At 44.5% G+C, this 17986-nt stretch overlaps 2 protein-coding genes across 4 annotated transcripts in view; both read left to right on the top strand.

Annotated features, from left to right (window-relative positions):
• Window positions 1–17986, top strand: part of LOC138356521 (zinc finger protein 271-like) — a 118515-nt gene that overhangs the window by 83929 nt on the left and 16600 nt on the right. The gene's annotated exons all lie outside the window — the stretch shown is intronic.
• Window positions 893–8295, top strand: LOC138356617 (tigger transposable element-derived protein 7-like). The gene is made up of 3 exons (XM_069312804.1): window positions 893–967; window positions 6628–7095; window positions 7192–8295. Exons 1-3 carry the CDS (start codon window positions 893–895, stop codon window positions 8293–8295), a joined length of 1647 nt encoding a protein of 548 aa, XP_069168905.1.

Genomic DNA, 17986 nt, shown 5'->3' with positions numbered 1-17986 from the left:
TGTGTCGCTTTGGATCGGCAGTTGCAGCTGGTTGTCTCAACTTTGAGTTGAGGAGTGAGCGGCGACCGCCTCCCGGGTAGGTCCCTCTACTTTCCTCTGTCGGGAGTTAGCTCTGGGGAGCCGAAGGGGCTCCCCCCAGGAAACCAGCGTTGAACGTAATGAAACGCCATTTTCTAGGTGAGTCCCGGAGGCTCCCCAGCATCCCTCCTTCCCTCCCTCCAGTCGGCATTTTTTCGCATTTTTTGACATCCAGCCTCAGAACTGGGGATGGATAGCCGGCGCGATGGGTCTGGGGCTCCCTTTTCCCCCTCCCGGGGAGGGGGAAGCTGCGCGGACAGCGGCGTGGCGACGTGTGACGTCATGATTGTTTGCTCGTTTATTTTAGGGGAGTTTTGTCCACTTGTTCGGCTTGTGGTAGCAATTTTCACCAGAATAGGGGTTTGTTTTGAGACGCTTACCTTTCTGGGTTCCTAACCTGGTCGATGGCAGACATAGAATGCTTCCAACCAAACGGGGCTTTCTATAGGCCATTGCTCCCCTTGCCTCTTCTGAGGGGGCCAGGTTCTGGTTCGTGGTCCCTGGTAGGCCCATAGAACTCCATACACATGACTGATGCCAAAGTCTGACATTAGCATATCAGCTTAGTAAGCTCCGGGGAGCCTCTGGGACTCACCCAGAAAATGGCGTTTCATTACATTCAATGTTCCGTTCCGCTCCATTCAACACCACCACATCAGGGTGGTGTGTCGGGGGCGGCGCCATAGCAGAGTGCTGTGTTGGGGGGGGGGGGTGTCGGTGGCAACCCCACAGCAGTTGTTGTCCTCTGGCAAAGGAAAACAAACAAAACAAGGGCCCGAAACCTGTCGTTATTATAAATGGGCTGCCTGTAAGCATGGGGCATCGGGAAAAACAGATGGAATATGTAAGTACAATCACCCTAGAAAGTGCAGAATCCTCCTTAGTACAGGTAAATGCACCAAAATCTGTGAATTTTTTCACCCAGAACTTTGCAAGAACTCCTTAGATAGAAAAGCGTGCTTTAACTTGGAATGTCCAGCTTTCCATATAAGGGTACCAGGAGAATAGCACCGACAAACCACTTCAAGGAAAGCAGCTACACTACTACTTACTAGGATGATTTTTTAGCAAGAGGAGGAGGAGGAGAAGAAGAATGGCTAAAAATGTCCAGACTCTACCACCAACTCGGTCAAATGTTGGAGAGGACGCAAACACAGTGGCCTCCTTACCAGAGCCTCAGATATTAACACCAAGTAAAGCATCCAGTACTTCCACAAACATAACATCATTTTTATTTGCCAACATTCAGGGTATAAAAACACGCAAATGTAACAAAGTGCACTTCATAGATGGCCTCTTACATGAGGCAAATGCAGTGTTTGCAGCCCTAACGGAAACCCACACTACCATGATGGTGAAATATGGATCTCAGAGTACAATCTTTTTCAGATGTGACAGGAAACACAGGCTACAGGGTGGGGTCAGCCTCTACATCAAAGACACACTCATCTGTACTGAGCTGCTAAACACCACAAATGATATGGTGGAAGTGCTGATAATCAAAATAGAGATCTTAAACGTGGTTATTGTCCTTGTATATGTCACCAGAGGCAAGTTATTAGCCGTTCTAAGACCAACTAATGAAAATAGAACACTGCTTGAAAAACCTCACAAATCCAGCCTCGAGCATCATTCTGCTTGGGGACTTCAACCTACGGCACCTGAAATGGAAGAACCTGGCTAATACAGTTATATCAGAAAGAATACAAGGAAGTAGCCTAAATGAACAGGCACATGCAAATGACCTGCTAAGGATGTGCGACAGGTTTGCCTTAAATCAGCAAATAGTAGAACCAACTAGGAAGGAGAACATGCTGGACCTCATTTTCACTAATAATGATGAATTGATCAGGGACATAATGATAACAAATACCTGCTACTCAGATCACAACTTAATTAATTGAAGTTCTGACAAGCATAGGGAATAGACCTTCAAAACCAGTCCCAATGCCCGGTGGAGGAGATTTCAGTCAATTCAACTTCAATAATAAACAGATAAACTGGGAGCAAATAAACCAAGACTTCACAGAAATAAACTGGGAAGAACAGCTAGAAAATGCAAACCTGAACCAGTGCCTGGAAAAAATATGCTCAGTAGCACTAGAAATATGTTCAAACCACATACCCCTAAGAAAAAAAAGAGGAAGAGATGCAGATTGGAACAGGAACATCGTTCCCTCTATAGGCAAAGAAAACGAATCGCGGAACAACTTGAGTCGCACCCTATCTCAAGAACGGTGAAGAAGGTTAGGTAGAGAAATAGAAACAATTGAACTAAAGCTACAAGAATCATACAAAACCCAGGAGAGGCAGAGAGGAAAAGGCCATCAGTGAAATAGAGAGAAATCCGAAATATTTTTTCTCCTATGCAAAATCAAGATCAAAAACCACATCTAGTATTGGGCCCCTGCGAAAGGGAGATGAAACTTTCACCAATGACAACAAAGAAATGAGCGAGATACTGAGGAAACAGTACGACTCTGTTTTCAATGAGCCACTAAACTCCCTAAAGATTGATAACCCAAATGAATTTTTCATGGATATGATAATAACATCAAATCATATATCAGACATCACCCTATCCCCACTGGATTTTGAGGAAGCCATAAACAGTATGCCTATGCACTCTGCACCAGGCCCTGATTCTTGGAACTCCATATTCATCAAGAACTGTAAAAAAAACACTATCACAGGCCCTTCACATTCTTTGGAGACAAAGCCTAGACACTGGCATTATCCCTGACATACTAAAAACAGCAGAGATAACACCACTCCATAAAGGAGGAAATAAGGCAGAGGCAAAAAATTACAGACCGATAGCACTAACATTGCACATCATAAAAATTTTTGAGAGTGCTAAGAAGTAAGATAACAAAATACATGGAATCACAGCATCTCCATAACCCAGGACAACATGGTTTCAGAACAGGGCGCTCTTGCCTGTCACAGTTGCTGGAGCACTATGACATGGTATTAAATGCCATTGAAGACAGATAAAACGCTGATGTAATTTACACAGATTTTGCAAAAGCCTTTGACAAATGTGACCATAGTGTTATTGCACATAAAAGGCGTTCAAAAGGAATTATCAGAAAAATAGGCAGATGGCTCTACAATTTCCTGACTAACAGAACCCAATGTGTAATAGTCAACAAAATAAAATCCAGTCCATCAACCATGAAGAGCTCAGTCCCCCAGGGTACTGTGCTTGCTCCAGTACTTTTTCTCATCCTCATATCAGATGTAGACAAGGACACAATATATAGTACTGTATCATCCTTTGTAGATGACACTAGGATTTTCATGAGTAGATAATATAGAGGACACGGCAAACCTCCAATCAGATGTAAATCAGGTCTTTCTATGGGCTACAGAAAATAATATGGTGTTTAATGAAGATAAGTTGCAGCTCATGTGCTACGGAAAAATGAAAATATAAAAACGGAAATCACGTACAAAACACAGTCAAATCATAACATAGAACGAAAAGGCAATGTAAAATATTTGGGTGTACTCATGTCGGAAGATCTTGCCTTCAAAGAACACTATAAAGTATCCGTCACAACTGCAAGAAAAATGACAGGCTGGATAACAAGAACCTTTCATACAAGAGATGCTATACCAATGATATTTTTCAAGACGCTAGTGCCCTCTAGAGTGGAATACTGCTGCACAATGACAGCCCCTTTCAAAGCTGGAGAGATTGCTGACCTGGAGAGCGTGCAGAGATCCTTTACTGCTAAAATCCACTCTGTAAAACATCTAAACTACTGAGACCGACTAAAAAGCCTAAATCTGTACAGTATTCTCTTGAGCGCAGGCGGGAGAGATACATAATAATCTATATGTGGAAAATATTGGAGGGGCTGGTCCCAAAGCTGCACACAGAAATAACACCACATGAGACCAGAAGGCGTGGCAGGATGTGCAGAATACCTCAGTTGAAAAGCAGAGGTGCAACAGGTACTCTGAGAGAGAACTCTATCAACATCAGAGGTCTGAGACTGTTCAACACGCTTCCACTACATATAAGTGGCATAACTGGCTGACCCTTTGCAGTGTTCAAGAGAGAACTGGATAAGCACCTCCAAAGGATACCTGATCAACCAGGCTGTGATTCATGTCAGGCTGCGAGCAGCCACGTCAAACAGCCTGGTTGACCAGTCCAGGAATGAGGAGGCCTGGGCGACGACCGGGCAGCGGGGATGCTAAGCCTGGGAGCAACTCCAAGATAACTCCAAGGTAATGCTTTTTTTTTTTTTTTTTTTTTTTTTTTTACATGTACATATTCATGGAAGGGAATAAGGGAATATTTTTTTTTTTTGTGAACAAACACTTGATTTTCGGCACACAGGGAGAATGTCACAATAAATTCAGTGCATCACAGAGGTTAACCACTGTGCTGTGCGGCCTTAAAATATAACATTCCCTGTTGGGCGCCATAAACAAATTCTTTGCAAAAATATATTTTCTCTTTTTATATTGTTCAATTGCGGTATCTGATCATGGGAAACTAAACTAAAATATTGTATGTGACATACTTTAGCTGTGATGGAGCTGAGAAGTTGAGCAAATTATGGACGCTGAGCAAAAAAAGCGCATGGGGTCACTTGATGACCCTACCACCCCGTGGGGCGGCAATTGCCGCAAATATAAATTTTTCACAATTACTTTGATGTTTCTCAATCGTTTCTTCTCTTTTTTTTGCTATAATATTATTCAAAAGTGTGTAATTTGTGGAAGTTATATAGGTCAATGTGTGGAACTATAGGGCTCATGTATGTGACATGTGCAGTATTATATTCTACAATCAAACAGTGTTTTTGCTTATATTACACTATATACACATGTTGTATATACCTACCTACATGTGTGTTCACCATAACGAACCACTAAGTCAATATTGAGAGTCCAAACAACAAGAGTTGCTGCCACCGACCAGCTAGCAGACCTTTCTTGGCAACATTCCTCCTGCCAACATACTTCTTTTGCTGTTATTACACTATATACACATGTTATATATAAATATCTACATGTTTTGTTCATCTTAACTGTACAGTTAAGCTGATATGGTGTCCAAACAACATAGTGCCCACAAGAAACTGCATGACTAGTGACAGAAGCTAGCAGACGACATTACGTCACTCACTCCCTCACCAAACTGGCTCCTCCCTGCATACTGTTCGTTCTGTTATTACTCTGTATACACACATTATATATAAGTATCTACATTTGTGTCCACCATAGCAAACCACTGGTATGGTGAGTTTAGACAATAACAGAGGTTGCCATACAGTCAGCTGATTTCCCCCTCCCTCTTTCACCATAATTTTCTGGGGGAGCCCCATCGGCTCCCGGGAGCTTTTACCAGGCTGATATGCTAATGTCAGACTTTGGCATCAGTCATGTGTATGGAGTTCTAGGGCCTACCAGGAACCACGGCCAGAACCTGGCTCCCTCAGAGAGGCAAGGGGAGCAATGCCCTATAGAAACCCCCGTGTGGTTGGAAGCATTCAATGTCTGCCATCGACCGGGTCAAGCATCCAGAAAGGTAAGCATTCCAAAACAAACCCATATTCTGGTTAAAATTGCTACCTAAAGCCGAACTAGTGGATAGAACTCCCTAATAGAAAACAAGCAAACTAGTATGACGTCACACGTCACCGCGCCGCTGTCTGCACAGCTAGGAAGGGGAAGCTACAGACCTCCTACGCCGGCTATCCACCCATCAGTTCTTCGGCTGATGCTATAGGCACCGGTTATGTGCTCCGGTTCCAGTAGTTGTTTCAGTACTGTACAGTATCCACTCAATTTAACGGCCTCTTTTATACCGATCTGCTGGTATTAACGACCGGTTTGGGAGCCCAGTAGCTAGAGCCTGCTATACCGGTCTGCGGTCGATATTACCGACAGTCGGTATTGGGTTTGTTGTGGCATCAGCGTCCCCTCACATGGCGACCAGGCCGCCACCGACCTGGATCGTCCAGAGTCATATATTACATCTTAATTTTCTTTTAAAATGATTCACTTTAATGAAGAAAATTGTAAATTATTATTAATAAAATATTTTGAAACAGTTTTTATTAAGCAAAAGTCTTTGTTTTCTTATTAAATACCTTTTATAGTATGTATAGGCACTAGGTATTTTTTTTCCCACGGACCTAGTATGTACTCCGACGGGCCATGTGTTCCCATTGTTTACCGTGAACTCGCGCGGCTAGCTTCAATTGTGAAGGATATTACTGTACTGTAATTGTGATCTTTTTAATTTACAAAATGCCAAAAGTTACCCAAAGGAAGCGCCTGACGGTTGCACAGAAGCTGGAGTTAATTAAGAAACTTGATAAAGGATATTCTCATGCACGAGCAGCAGCAGAGTTTAACATCGGGAAAAGTACAGTAAGTGACATCAAGAAACAGAAGGATACTCTATTAAAATATGTGAGCACAACAGAGTGTGCTACTTCTGGTGCTGCATGTTCGAGAAAAACAGTAAAGTCTGGTCAGTATCCACAATTGGATGCTGCAGTGTATAAGTGGTTTATTCAGCACCGCACAATTGGCATGGCAATAAGATTTGAAGAGCTTAAAGTTGCAGCAAGTAAACTTGCCATTCAATTAGGTATAAAAGATTTCAGTGCAAGTGATGGGTGGGTTGGAAGATTTAAGGCTCGGCATAACATTTCAAACACCAAAAAAATTTCTGGTGAGGCGTCAAGTGCTGATCCCACTAATGTTGATTCATTCAAGGCTAAATTAAACGAGTACATTGTCAGTAATAATTTAAGGAAATATCAAGTATATAATGCTGATGAGACTGGGTTTATGTGGCGAGCTGTACCAAGTACATCCTTAACCAGTAGGATGCAGGAAAATATTCCTGGACGAAAGATAAGCAAGGAACGGCTCTCAGTCTTGCTTTGTGCTAATGCTGATGCCTCTCACAGGACAAAATGTGCCGTGGTAGGCAAGTCTAAAAATCCTCGAGCCTTAAAAAATATAATGCAGGCATTACCTGTAATATATTACAATTCTAAGAAATCATGGTTTAATCAAATAATATTTACGGACTGGTTTGAAAACCACTTTTGCAAAGAAGTCAGAGAATTCCAGATCAACAAATGTGGAATAAAGGCCAGTGAGGTTAAGGCATTGTTGCTGCTAGATAATGCTCCTGCTCATCCCATTAGCAAGTTAATTTCAAGGGATGGCAGAATAAAATGCATGGCACTTCCACCAAACACAACATCCTTGATCCAGCCCATGGACCAAGGTGTTATCCTTGCTGCTAAACGTATGTACCAAACAGCAATGCTTGAAGATGTTTTAGTTGTTTTACCTAGCGAGGAAGATGAATTGACAGGAAAGGATACAAGGGCTCAAAGAACACTAGAAAATCTAAAAAAGTACACAATCAGGGAAGCAATATTCCACTGGGCTAGGCTTTGGAATAAAGTGAAAGAAACCACACTAACAAATTCATGGAAGAAACTGTTAACAGAGAGGCCTAGATGTGAAGCAGCAGTATCTGATAGTGAATTCGAAGGTTTTGAAAATGAAGCCAATGATTTTGAAGGGTTTGAAGAAACGATCCGAACAATGTTGCTCCAAGCTGGTCAGGGTGTACAAGTGAATGATATCAATGAATGGTTAGAAAATGATTACGATCCTGGTTATGAATTGTTAACTGAAGAACAGATTGCGCAAAGTGTTCTCGGAAATGACTCTGATGACTCTGATGACTCTGATGATGACTCGGACGATGTTGGTGAGGCTCTGCCTAGAGGTGTCGGATATCAGAAAAGATTGGAACAAGTTGAGGAACTCATTGAATATTCAATAAAAAGTAAACATGAGGTTATTGGAAATTTTTATGTACACCTTACAGCCTTAAAGCAATGTCTCAAAACGTTAGCCAGAGAAAATCAGATTCAGACAAAAATAGATAAATTCATGATTTCAACGGTTCGTGAAAAATCTTCGTCGACAAGCGATGCTGCACCCGTCGATGCTGAATTACCATCGACAAGTCGTGGAGCATCCGCCAGCAATGAATGCTCTACAAGCCATGCTGCACCCGCCGATGCTGAATTCCCATCGACAAGTCGTGGAACATCCGCCAGCAACGAATGCTCTACAAGCCATGTTGCACCCGCCGATGCTGAATTCCCACCAAGTCGTGACAAGTCATCCACTAACGATATAAAATATGATTGAAAGGCATATAAATTAGTGTAAAAAGTATTGATAGAGTACAGTATTGTAAGTGTTAATGATTAATTAAGCCTAGACAAAAAGATACTGTACAGTGTAAATATACAGTAGAAATAATTGTCAATAGTGAAGTAGAATTAGAACTCATGTGAATTAGTAGTAAGGCTAGCTGTTGTGTGAAGTGAGTGCCTGAAAATAATTGTACATATAAAACAAGCGCTGCAGAGGATGACGTAATCATCACAGCTTCGTAATCTTCAGCTTCATTAAAAGTAAGTCAATTTACCAATTTTATTATAGTATTACAAGATATTAATTTTTTTTTTTTCAACAAAAGCTACATATTAGTCTCTGCAAATGTATATTCTATCGTCAGCAGAGAAAAGGTGAGCTCAAAATATTTCGTCTTGGCTAGCTCTCAGTGACAAGGCTCGATCGCCATTGTTATGGCATGGCCGCCACAGCCTGTGTTGTAACATTAAAAGTCAGTCAATTTACCAATTTTATTATAGTATTACAAGATATTAGTTGTTTTTTTTCAACAAAAGCTACATATTAGTCTCTGCAAATGTATATTCTATCATCAGCAGAGAAAAGGTGAGCTCAAAATATTTCGTCTTGGCTAGCTCTCAGTGACAAGGCTCGATCGCCATTGTTATGGCATGGCCGCCACAGCCTGTGTCGTAACATTAAAAATACATTACCTGCACTGTTCAGGGTAAATCAAAACACATCTCTAAAATTTTATTAAGACAATATTAACTCGCTGATTGATACATGAAATATTTTTCAATACAAAGGAATGAATCAATTTTTTCCCACCCATCTGGACTTGATCAGAGCGTGTTTACACATCATCCATGCAGCAGCCAGCAACTGGCTTAATCGTCGGCCGTGCACTAAATTGGAATGCAATTACACAATGAACTTTATTTAATTTTAGTTATACAGTGTAAAATATATCCTACCTGAATGTTACTTGAAAAATTACCCGACCCGACTTAACGTCGGAAATAACGGAGCTCCGTAAATAACGACTTGGGCTCAGCCCCATATAGGCTGTTAAATTGAGTGGATACTGTACCTAGAGTGTGGTGTCTGTCTTCTAGGTGGTGTGTGAGCCAGGAGTGAGTCTCCAGTATTCGGGCTGCATGCGCCTAGGGCTGCATGCACCCTTCCCTAGGTGCCCTGTAAGTACTGCCCTTGGAGCTTGGGGCCACCTTCCACAAGTTCCTTGGGTCCTGCCCCTGCTAGGCCGTTTACTGCTTGGTTTTTGGCCGCTCTTTGTGTGCTCGGGTGTTCTGTCTCCCTTGTTCGCCTTAGGGTAAGGGGCAGTTTTGCACTGGTGGGGCGCAGGGTACTGTGCAACTTGTCTTTACCAATCATGGCGGCCGGCTCTGTTCCGCTTGGGTATGCTGTCCTCTTGCGGGGTTTTCTTTTTCTTTTTTGTTTATCTACCTGGTGGGGGGGAGTCTGCCTTCGTTCTTGCGTTGGGTTGGCGTTGGTTGAAGGTTGGGGCCTTCCCGCAGTGCGTGTTGTGTGGTTCGGCCAGCGTGTCATGCGCCGTGGAGTTTGTTTTGGTCCGGGCGTTGTGTTTTGGTCAGTGCTGGTGTTTTGCGCCCTTTTTTCTCAGGTGCTTCGCCTCTCCCTCTTCTCCCTTGCTGCAGTATGTGCCCCTTTGCTCCGGGGGTGTCCTGGTTTCCAGCTGTGGGACGAACGCAGAGGTTTTCCCTGTGTTATGGGTATGCGCCGCCTCTTTCGCCTCTACCCTGCTCTCCTGCGTGTCCGGCTCTGGCTTCTTCACCTGGCGGTGTTCCCAGGACCTTCTGGGCACTGTTGGGTTGTCACATTCGTGCCTCTGTTCAACAGGTGAGTTTCTGCGGTCTGGCGTCTTTTGGCCGGGCGCTGGATGTGTTACGGCCCTACTGGGACGCAACCGGGTTCTTCTCTGATGTTATTAGAGTTTGGGTATCCGGCCCCAAGTTAGTAGAGGCTTTCAAGGGGTGTGTTCCGTAACGCAAGTTAAATTAAAGGGGGAGGGATACAAATGTTCCAATTTATATATATATATTCTCCACCACCATAAATAAATATATAACAGTTGCACACGGGGGTTATTACTACACGATTATGTACAAGCTTGTCTTCCTCTGAAGACACAGGATGCTCCACGGTGCGCACTTTGGGTAGCCCTGGTTCTTTCTTCCGTGGCCCCCGATGAATCCTCTATGATTCTCTTGGCGAATCTACCCTGGCCACAGGCCAGCCAAATCACAATCCCACTGGGTGCTCCGTCGTGGAGGCTTTCAACCACAATCCAGCCTGTAGCTGGCAGGTACCGATCAGCTCGGCTGTGTAGGCCACTCCACGACCGATACTAGGGTTGCGAGCCCTAGGCAGGAGCCTCGTGTGATCCTGCTGATCACTCTCCTCACTAAGCACCACAGTGGCTAGTCTCTTCCACGGCTACGTTAGGTCCCGCCTATCTGGATGAACTTGAGGGATAGTACCGGTGGAGTGCAGTGGTGCTATAGGCACAATCGGGGAACACTGTACAACCATCAGAGGTCTGCAGTTGTTACATGACCTACTTGCAAGCATACGTCATGTTGCCGGTACATCAGTGGACTTCCAGGGCACACTAGCCTGTTTTCGAATAGAAGTTCCGGCCCATCCTGGTTGTGGGGGGGTATGTGGGCCTGCGGGCTGCTCCTAGCAGCTGCCTGGTGGGCCACCCTCTAGCTTGTCTCGCCTAGCCTAGTCTCGGGCCGGGCTTGGGGTGTACATGAGCTCCTAGTACCCCATCCAGCAGATATCGCGCGGGTTCTCTGCCGTCGGTCGCCTGGTGTGTAGGTTCCCGGGCCTGCTGGGTTTTGTCGTGTCTCCGTTTGCCCTGTCTGGGGTCTGCCTGCTCCATTCTCTGCCTTTGCAGAAACGAGTTGCTATTTACATGTTGCATGTTGCGGTGATGCCTGTTGCTGCTGCTGCACGTGTGCATTGGTAACATGTTTCGCGGTGGAGTGTCTGTTCCTGTGTACGGTTGTGGTATAGCACTTTGCTGCTGTTTTGTGCCTAGGGTTTGCGTGTGGGGTTTTGCTTGTTGTTTTTCGTGGTCTTCGGGTCCCTGGCTTTGCCCTCTCATGTGCGTGGGGTTTTTCTGTCCCTGCCTGATTGTCCACCCCTGGTTGTTTCCTGGGGTTTTGGTGCTTCAGCTCTTTCATCCTACCTCTCCCCAGTCGTTTTCCTGGCATCTCCATTGGTAGGTTTTTGCCTGCACTTGCTGCTGTGTGGAGGGGGGGGGATCGGTTTCCACCACTTCATTTCCTTGTGCGTTCCTTTGTTTCCTCCTCTGCCGCAGGGGTGTTCTGCGTGCGTTCCTTGGCTTCTTGGGCGTTCTTTCAGCCTGTGTCCTGTGGTGTGCTTCTTTGTGTCGGTCTGTTGCAGTTGCTCGTACCCCTTGGTTCAGGTACTGTTTCTGGCGGTAACCCTTCCGCCTTCTTCGTTTTCCTGGCTTACCCTGCTGGTTGACTTTTCGGGGTCTTGCGATGTCTCGCATCGGACCCGTCGTTTTTTTGAACTCCTGGCGGGCTTGCTTTGGGGAGTTTTCTGTTCGGCAGACGTTCCATCTCTTTGTGCCGCCTAGGTTTTGGTGATCGCGCCCGAGATCTTCCCGCGGCTCCGCCTTTTCCTGGGCTCGGAGGGACCTTGTCAGGGCTGCTTACATTCTGCCTCACGGTCTCGCCTCTGGTTGGTGGTCGGGTGGCTTCATGGTAGGTGTCCCAACTGCGTACTTCTCTTGGTGGCAGTATGGGGTATTTTGGCGGTCCTTCCATATCATGTCCCTTCTTAGGTGGCTGCACTTGTTAGCCTTGTCTTGGTTTTCTGGTGGGGGTTATTTATAAAATATTTACAAAATATTATTTTATAATATTTAGCCTATTTATAAAATAGGTTTACTACTGTTTCCCATTGCCGGGGAAACAGCTCTGGTGAGGTTGCGTATTGGCCATACTCGCTTAACCCATGGTTACTTGATGGAGCGCCGCCATGCTCCTTATTGTCCTAGTTGCATTGTCCCTCTTACGGTCGTGCATGTCCTTCTTGAATGTCCTGACTTCCAGGACGAGCGTGTGTCTTGCTTTCCGACCGCTCCTCGCGGTCACCTGTCCCTCAATAGAATTCTTTGTGACTCGGATACTTTTGATACCGTTCGCCTTATGCGTTTTTGTTCTCGTATTGGCATCCTTGGTGATATTTTGCACCCTCTGATTATTCTGCGCTTTTGATGGTGCTACATAGCCTTCCCGGTTTGGTGCCTTCTTTTGATAATTACACACTGATGCAAGCGGCATTGCCATAGGTGGCTGTTTAATTCAGCGTGACTCGGAGAACAACCCACACCCGGTAGCTTACTTTAGTAGGAAAGTGAAAGGACCGGAAGTAAGGTACTCAGCCACTGACAAGGAAGCTTTAGCTGTAGTAGAGAGTGTAAGGTATTTTGAGCCTTATTTGTTTCAGTGTCACTTCATAATTTATACTGATCATCGAGCATTGACCCACATTTTTAAGAAAAAGACACGCTGCCCAAGAATGACAAGGTGGGGGTCACGAACTGTCAGCACACTCGTTTCAGATATTGTATAAGCCTGGTCCATCTCATGTTGTTCCTGATGCGTTAAGTAGGAACATTGCCACCGTCAATATGAATGTAAACATTGAAACGATTGCGAGCGATAAAATGAGAGAACTTCAGATGAAGGAACAGCGATGGAAGGAAATTATTGAACATCTGGAAGGTGGGAAATATCCTTCGAGAAAACAGAGTACTTCTTTAAATGACTTTGCACTCAAAGAAGGAGTGTTGTACCATGTAAATGCCCAGAAAGACAGGGCTTTGTTTCAGCTAGTTATCCCTGACGCATTAAAGCCTTCAGCATTAAAAATTGCGCATGCGTCAAAGATTGCAGGTCACCCGGGAGTGTACAAAACTTACACAAAGGCCAAGTCATTATTTTATTTCCCAGGGTTATTATCACATGGAATTAAGTACGTCAGGTCATGTGGGAACTGTCAACGACGCAAAGGTATTCCTAAAGTACAAGCCCCACTCCAGGAATTCTCAGAGATAGCAGAACCCTTGGATCGGGTGGGGGCTGATTTAATTGATTTACATAGCAGCAATTCAGGCAACAGATATGCGCTAGTTCTAGTGGACCATCTGTCCAGGTATACCACTCTAGTAGCCCTTCCCAGGAAAGACCCCCAAACAGTGGCAGATGCATTTTTAGCTAGGTTTGTTACTGTGTTCGGTCTGCCTAAAGTTCTAGTATCTGACAGGGGACAGGAGTTTATTGTTAGCTTATTTCAGGAAGTATGTAAACTCTTAGTAACAACAACTGCGCTAACAACAGCATACCATCCCCAGACGAACGGCATGGTGGAACGAACTAATAGAACGGTGAAGGATATGCTTGCCATTTTAGCAGAGAATGACCCGGCTACTTGGGATGAACAGTTGCCCTTTGTTCAGTTTGCACTAAAACCGCAGTGCACCAGTCAATAAATACTCAACCACTCTTGCTGTTTACTGGACACTCGTGTAATTTTGCGTCAGGTCTGCTTAACAGACATACTATTAGTTATGGAGAGGATTATCCTTCAGAAATCCTCACCAAGATGAAGAATGCATGGAGGATAGCAGCTGAAGCATCAAAGAAAGCAAGGACACGGTATGCCCATTATTATGATAAGCAGGTACAACCATTAAGAGTGAAAGAGGGGAAGCCTAGTGATGCGGTTGAATGAGTCAGCGCCCGCCAATCAGAGTAGGAAGTTAGCAGCTAGATGGCGAGGCCCTTATAGAGTTATTAAGAAACTAGGCCCAGTAAATTTCATAATTAAGGGTATATTTGAAGACCAGGTTGAAAGAACCATCCATATAAATAAATTGAAACTTTATGTAGCAAGGGAAGAACTGGAATTACCTTCAGTAATTCCAGTCCCTGAGAGAGTGGAGGGAATGGTTATTCCTGATGCTCAATCAGAGGAGGATGATGACATCCTATCATCCTTACTTAGTAGCTAAGTTAGGCCTGGTCACCCTATGGTCACCAGATCTCGTGCACACATGAGCACACAGTAACTGAGTTCAGCTGTCATCTGAGTTATAGGTAGAGGCAAAGAATTGTACTGTAGGTGCTTAGTCAAGAGTGACGTACCTTTACCTACCCTGGAGGAGTTTTCTTTCTTAAAACCTCCAGGGCAGATAGGGGTCTCCACCAGACAAGAGTTATGAATGTTTCTTTTCCCAGGTCTGCTCACATTGCCACACTGTCGGCCATATCCCATCTCTACAACTGAGGCCAGAGTAGCATGTCACCACTATTGTCTGGCATAGCGGGAACCAGGTTTAGTTCCCGAGGGACAGGACGGGTCACACTATATCACCCCCTCCATCCCTCACCCCCCCCTTGTTAGTGGTACCTGCCATGGTGGGGGCGGCTACAAGTCAAGGTCACAGCCAACACCTCATCACTTAATGAGGTTATGGAACTGCCAACACTAGCTGTCATCTGGAGGACTGATTCAACATATCAGAAGAGACATTAATGAGGTCACCTGCCTTGCTATAAAGAACACCGGTGACCGGAAATGAACAGCCAAGAACAACGGAGTGGATTGGGCAACGGTTGCGGGATTACACAAGGTCTTGCCCACTCCTGAGGTTTCTGATACGCCGAGCAACAAGATGTGAAACTTGGTGGCTACGTAAGAACAGCACGTTCCCTTTAGAGTGTGCATGATACGCCAACGCGGATGCACGATTTGCATCTTGGGCCTACAATCATGTGCATGATGGGCTACCTACCTACCTTGAGGTGCTTCCGGGGCTTAGTGTCCCCTTGGCCCGGTCGTCGACCAGGCCTCCTGGTTGCTGGACTGATCAACCAGGCTGTTAGACGCGGCTGCTCGCAGCCTGACGTATGAGTCACAGCCTGGTTGATCAGGTATCCTTTGGAGGTGCTTATCCAGTTCTCTCTTGAACACTGTGAGGGGTTTGCCAGTTATGCCCCTTATGTGTAGTGGAAGCGTGTTGAACAGTCTCGGGCCTCTGATGTTGATAGAGTTCTCTCTCAGAGTACCTGTTGCACCTCTGCTTTTCAACGGGGGTATTCTGCACATCCTGCCATGTCTTCTGGTCTCATGTGGTGTTATTTCTGTGTGCAGGTTTGGGACCAGCCCCTCAATTATTTTCCACGTGTAAATTATTATGTATCTCTCCCGCCTGCGCTCAAGGGAGTACAGATTTAGGCTCTTTAGTCGGTCCCAGTAATTTAGATGTTTTACTGAGTGGATTCTAGCAGTGAAGGATCTCTGCACGCTCTCTAGGTCAGCAATTTCTCCAGCTTTGAAAGGGGCTGTCATTGTGCAGCAGTACTCCACTCTAGATACCACAAGCGTTTTGAAAAGTATCATCATTGGTATAGCATCTCTAGTGTGAAAAGTTCTTGTTATCCAACCTGTCATTTTTCTTGCAGTTGTGACGGCTACTTTATTGTGTTCTTTAAAGGTAAGGTCTTCCGACATGAGTACACCCAGGTCCTTTACATTGCCTTTTCGTTCTATGTTATGATTTGCCTGCGTTTTGTAAGTGGTTTCTGTTTTTATATTTTCAATTTTTCCGTAGCGCATGAGCTGAAACTTATCCTCGTTGAATACCATATTATTTTCTGTAGCCCATAGAAAGACCTGATCTACATCTGATTGGAGGTTTGCCGTGTCCTCTGTTGCCAACTCTCATGAAAATCCTAGTGTCATCTGCAAAGGATGATACAGTGCTATAGGTTGTGTTCTGGTCTATGTCCGATATGAGGATGAGAAAAAGTACTGGAGCAAGCACAGTACCCTGGGGGACTGAGCTCTTCACGGTTGATGGGCTGGATTTTATTTTGTTGACTATTACACATTGGGTTCTGTCAGTCAGGAAATTGTAGATCCATCTGCCTATTTTCCCGGTAATTCCTTTTGAACGCATTTTATGTGCAATAACACCATGGTCACATTTATCAAAAGCTTTTGCGAAATCTGTGTAAATTACATCAGCGTTTTGTTTGTCTTCCATAGCATCTAATGCCATATCATAGTGGTCCAGCAACTGCGACAGGCAAGAGCGCCCTGTTCTGAAACCATGTTGTCCGGGGTTATGGAGATGCTGTGATTCCATGTATTTTGTGATCTTACTTCTTAGCACTCTCTCAAAAATTTTTATGATGTGCGATGTTAGTGCTATCGGTCTGTAATTTTTTGCCTCTGCCTTATTTCCTCCTTTATGGAGTGGTGCTATCTCTGCTGTTTTTAGTATGTCAGGGATAACGCCAGTATCTAGACTTTGTCTCCACAGAATGTGAAGGGCCTGCGATAGTGGTTTTTTACAGTTCTTGATGAATATGGAGTTCCAAGAATCCGGGCCTGGTGCAGAGTGCATAGGCATACTGTTTATGGCTTCTTCAAAATCTAGTGGGGATAGGGCGATGTCTGATATGTGATTTGATGTTGGTATCATATCCATGAAAAATTCATTTGGGTTATCAATCTTTAGTGCATTTAATGGCTCACTGAAAACAGAGTCGTACTGCTTCCTCAGTAACTCGCTCATTTCTTTGTTGTCATCTGTGAAAGTTCCATCTCCCTTTCGCAGGGGCCCGATACTAGATGTGGTTTTTGATCTTGATTTTGCATAGGAGAAAAAATATTTCGGATTTCTCTCTATTTCACTGATGGCCTTTTGCTCTCTTTGCCTCTCCTGGGTTTTGTATGATTCTTGTAGCTTGAGTTCAATTGTTTCTATTTCTCTACCTAACCTTCTTCGCCGTTCTTGAGATAGGGTGCGACTCTCAAGTTGTTCCGCGATTCGTTTTCTTCGCCTATATAGGGAACGACGTTCCCGTTCCAATCTGCATCTCTTTCTCTTTTTTCTTAGGGGTATGCGGTTTGAACATATTTCTAGTGCTACTGAGCTTATTTTTTCCAGGCACTGGTTCAGGTTTGCATTTCCTAGCTGTTCTTCCCAGTTTATTTCTGTGAAGTCCTGGTTTATTTGCTCCCAGTTTATCCGTTTATTATTGAAGTTGAATTTGCTGAAATCTCCTCCACCGGGAATCTGGACTGGTTTTGAAGGTCCATTCCCCATGGTTGTCAGAACTTCAATTAAGTTGTGATCTGAGTAACAGGTATTTGTAATCATTATGTTCCCGATCAACTCATCATTATTAGTGAAAATGAGGTCCAGCGTATTCTCCTTCCTAGTTGGTTCTACTATTTGCTGGTTTAAGGCAAACCTATCGCACATCCGTAGCAGGTCATTTGCATGTGCCTGCTCATTTAGGCTACTTCCTGGTATTCTTTCTGATATTACTGTATTAGCCAGGTGCTTCCATTTCAGGTGCCGTAGGTTGAAGTCCCCAAGCAGGATGATGTTCGGAGCTGGATTTGTGAGGTTTTCCAAGCAGTGCTCTATTTTCATTAGTTGGTCTTTAAACTGCTGAGGGTTTGCCTCCGGTGACTTATATACAAGGACAACAACTACATTTAGGATCTCTATTTTGACTATCAGCACTTCCACCATATCATTTGAGGTGTTTAGCAGCTCAGTACAGATGAGTGTGTCTTTGATGTAGAGGCTGACCCCACCCTG

This window comes from Procambarus clarkii, chromosome 73 (genome assembly GCF_040958095.1).
Source record: "Procambarus clarkii isolate CNS0578487 chromosome 73, FALCON_Pclarkii_2.0, whole genome shotgun sequence".
Taxonomy (NCBI): Eukaryota; Metazoa; Arthropoda; class Malacostraca; order Decapoda; family Cambaridae; genus Procambarus; species Procambarus clarkii.
This window is presented reverse-complemented; position numbering and strand designations above follow the sequence as displayed.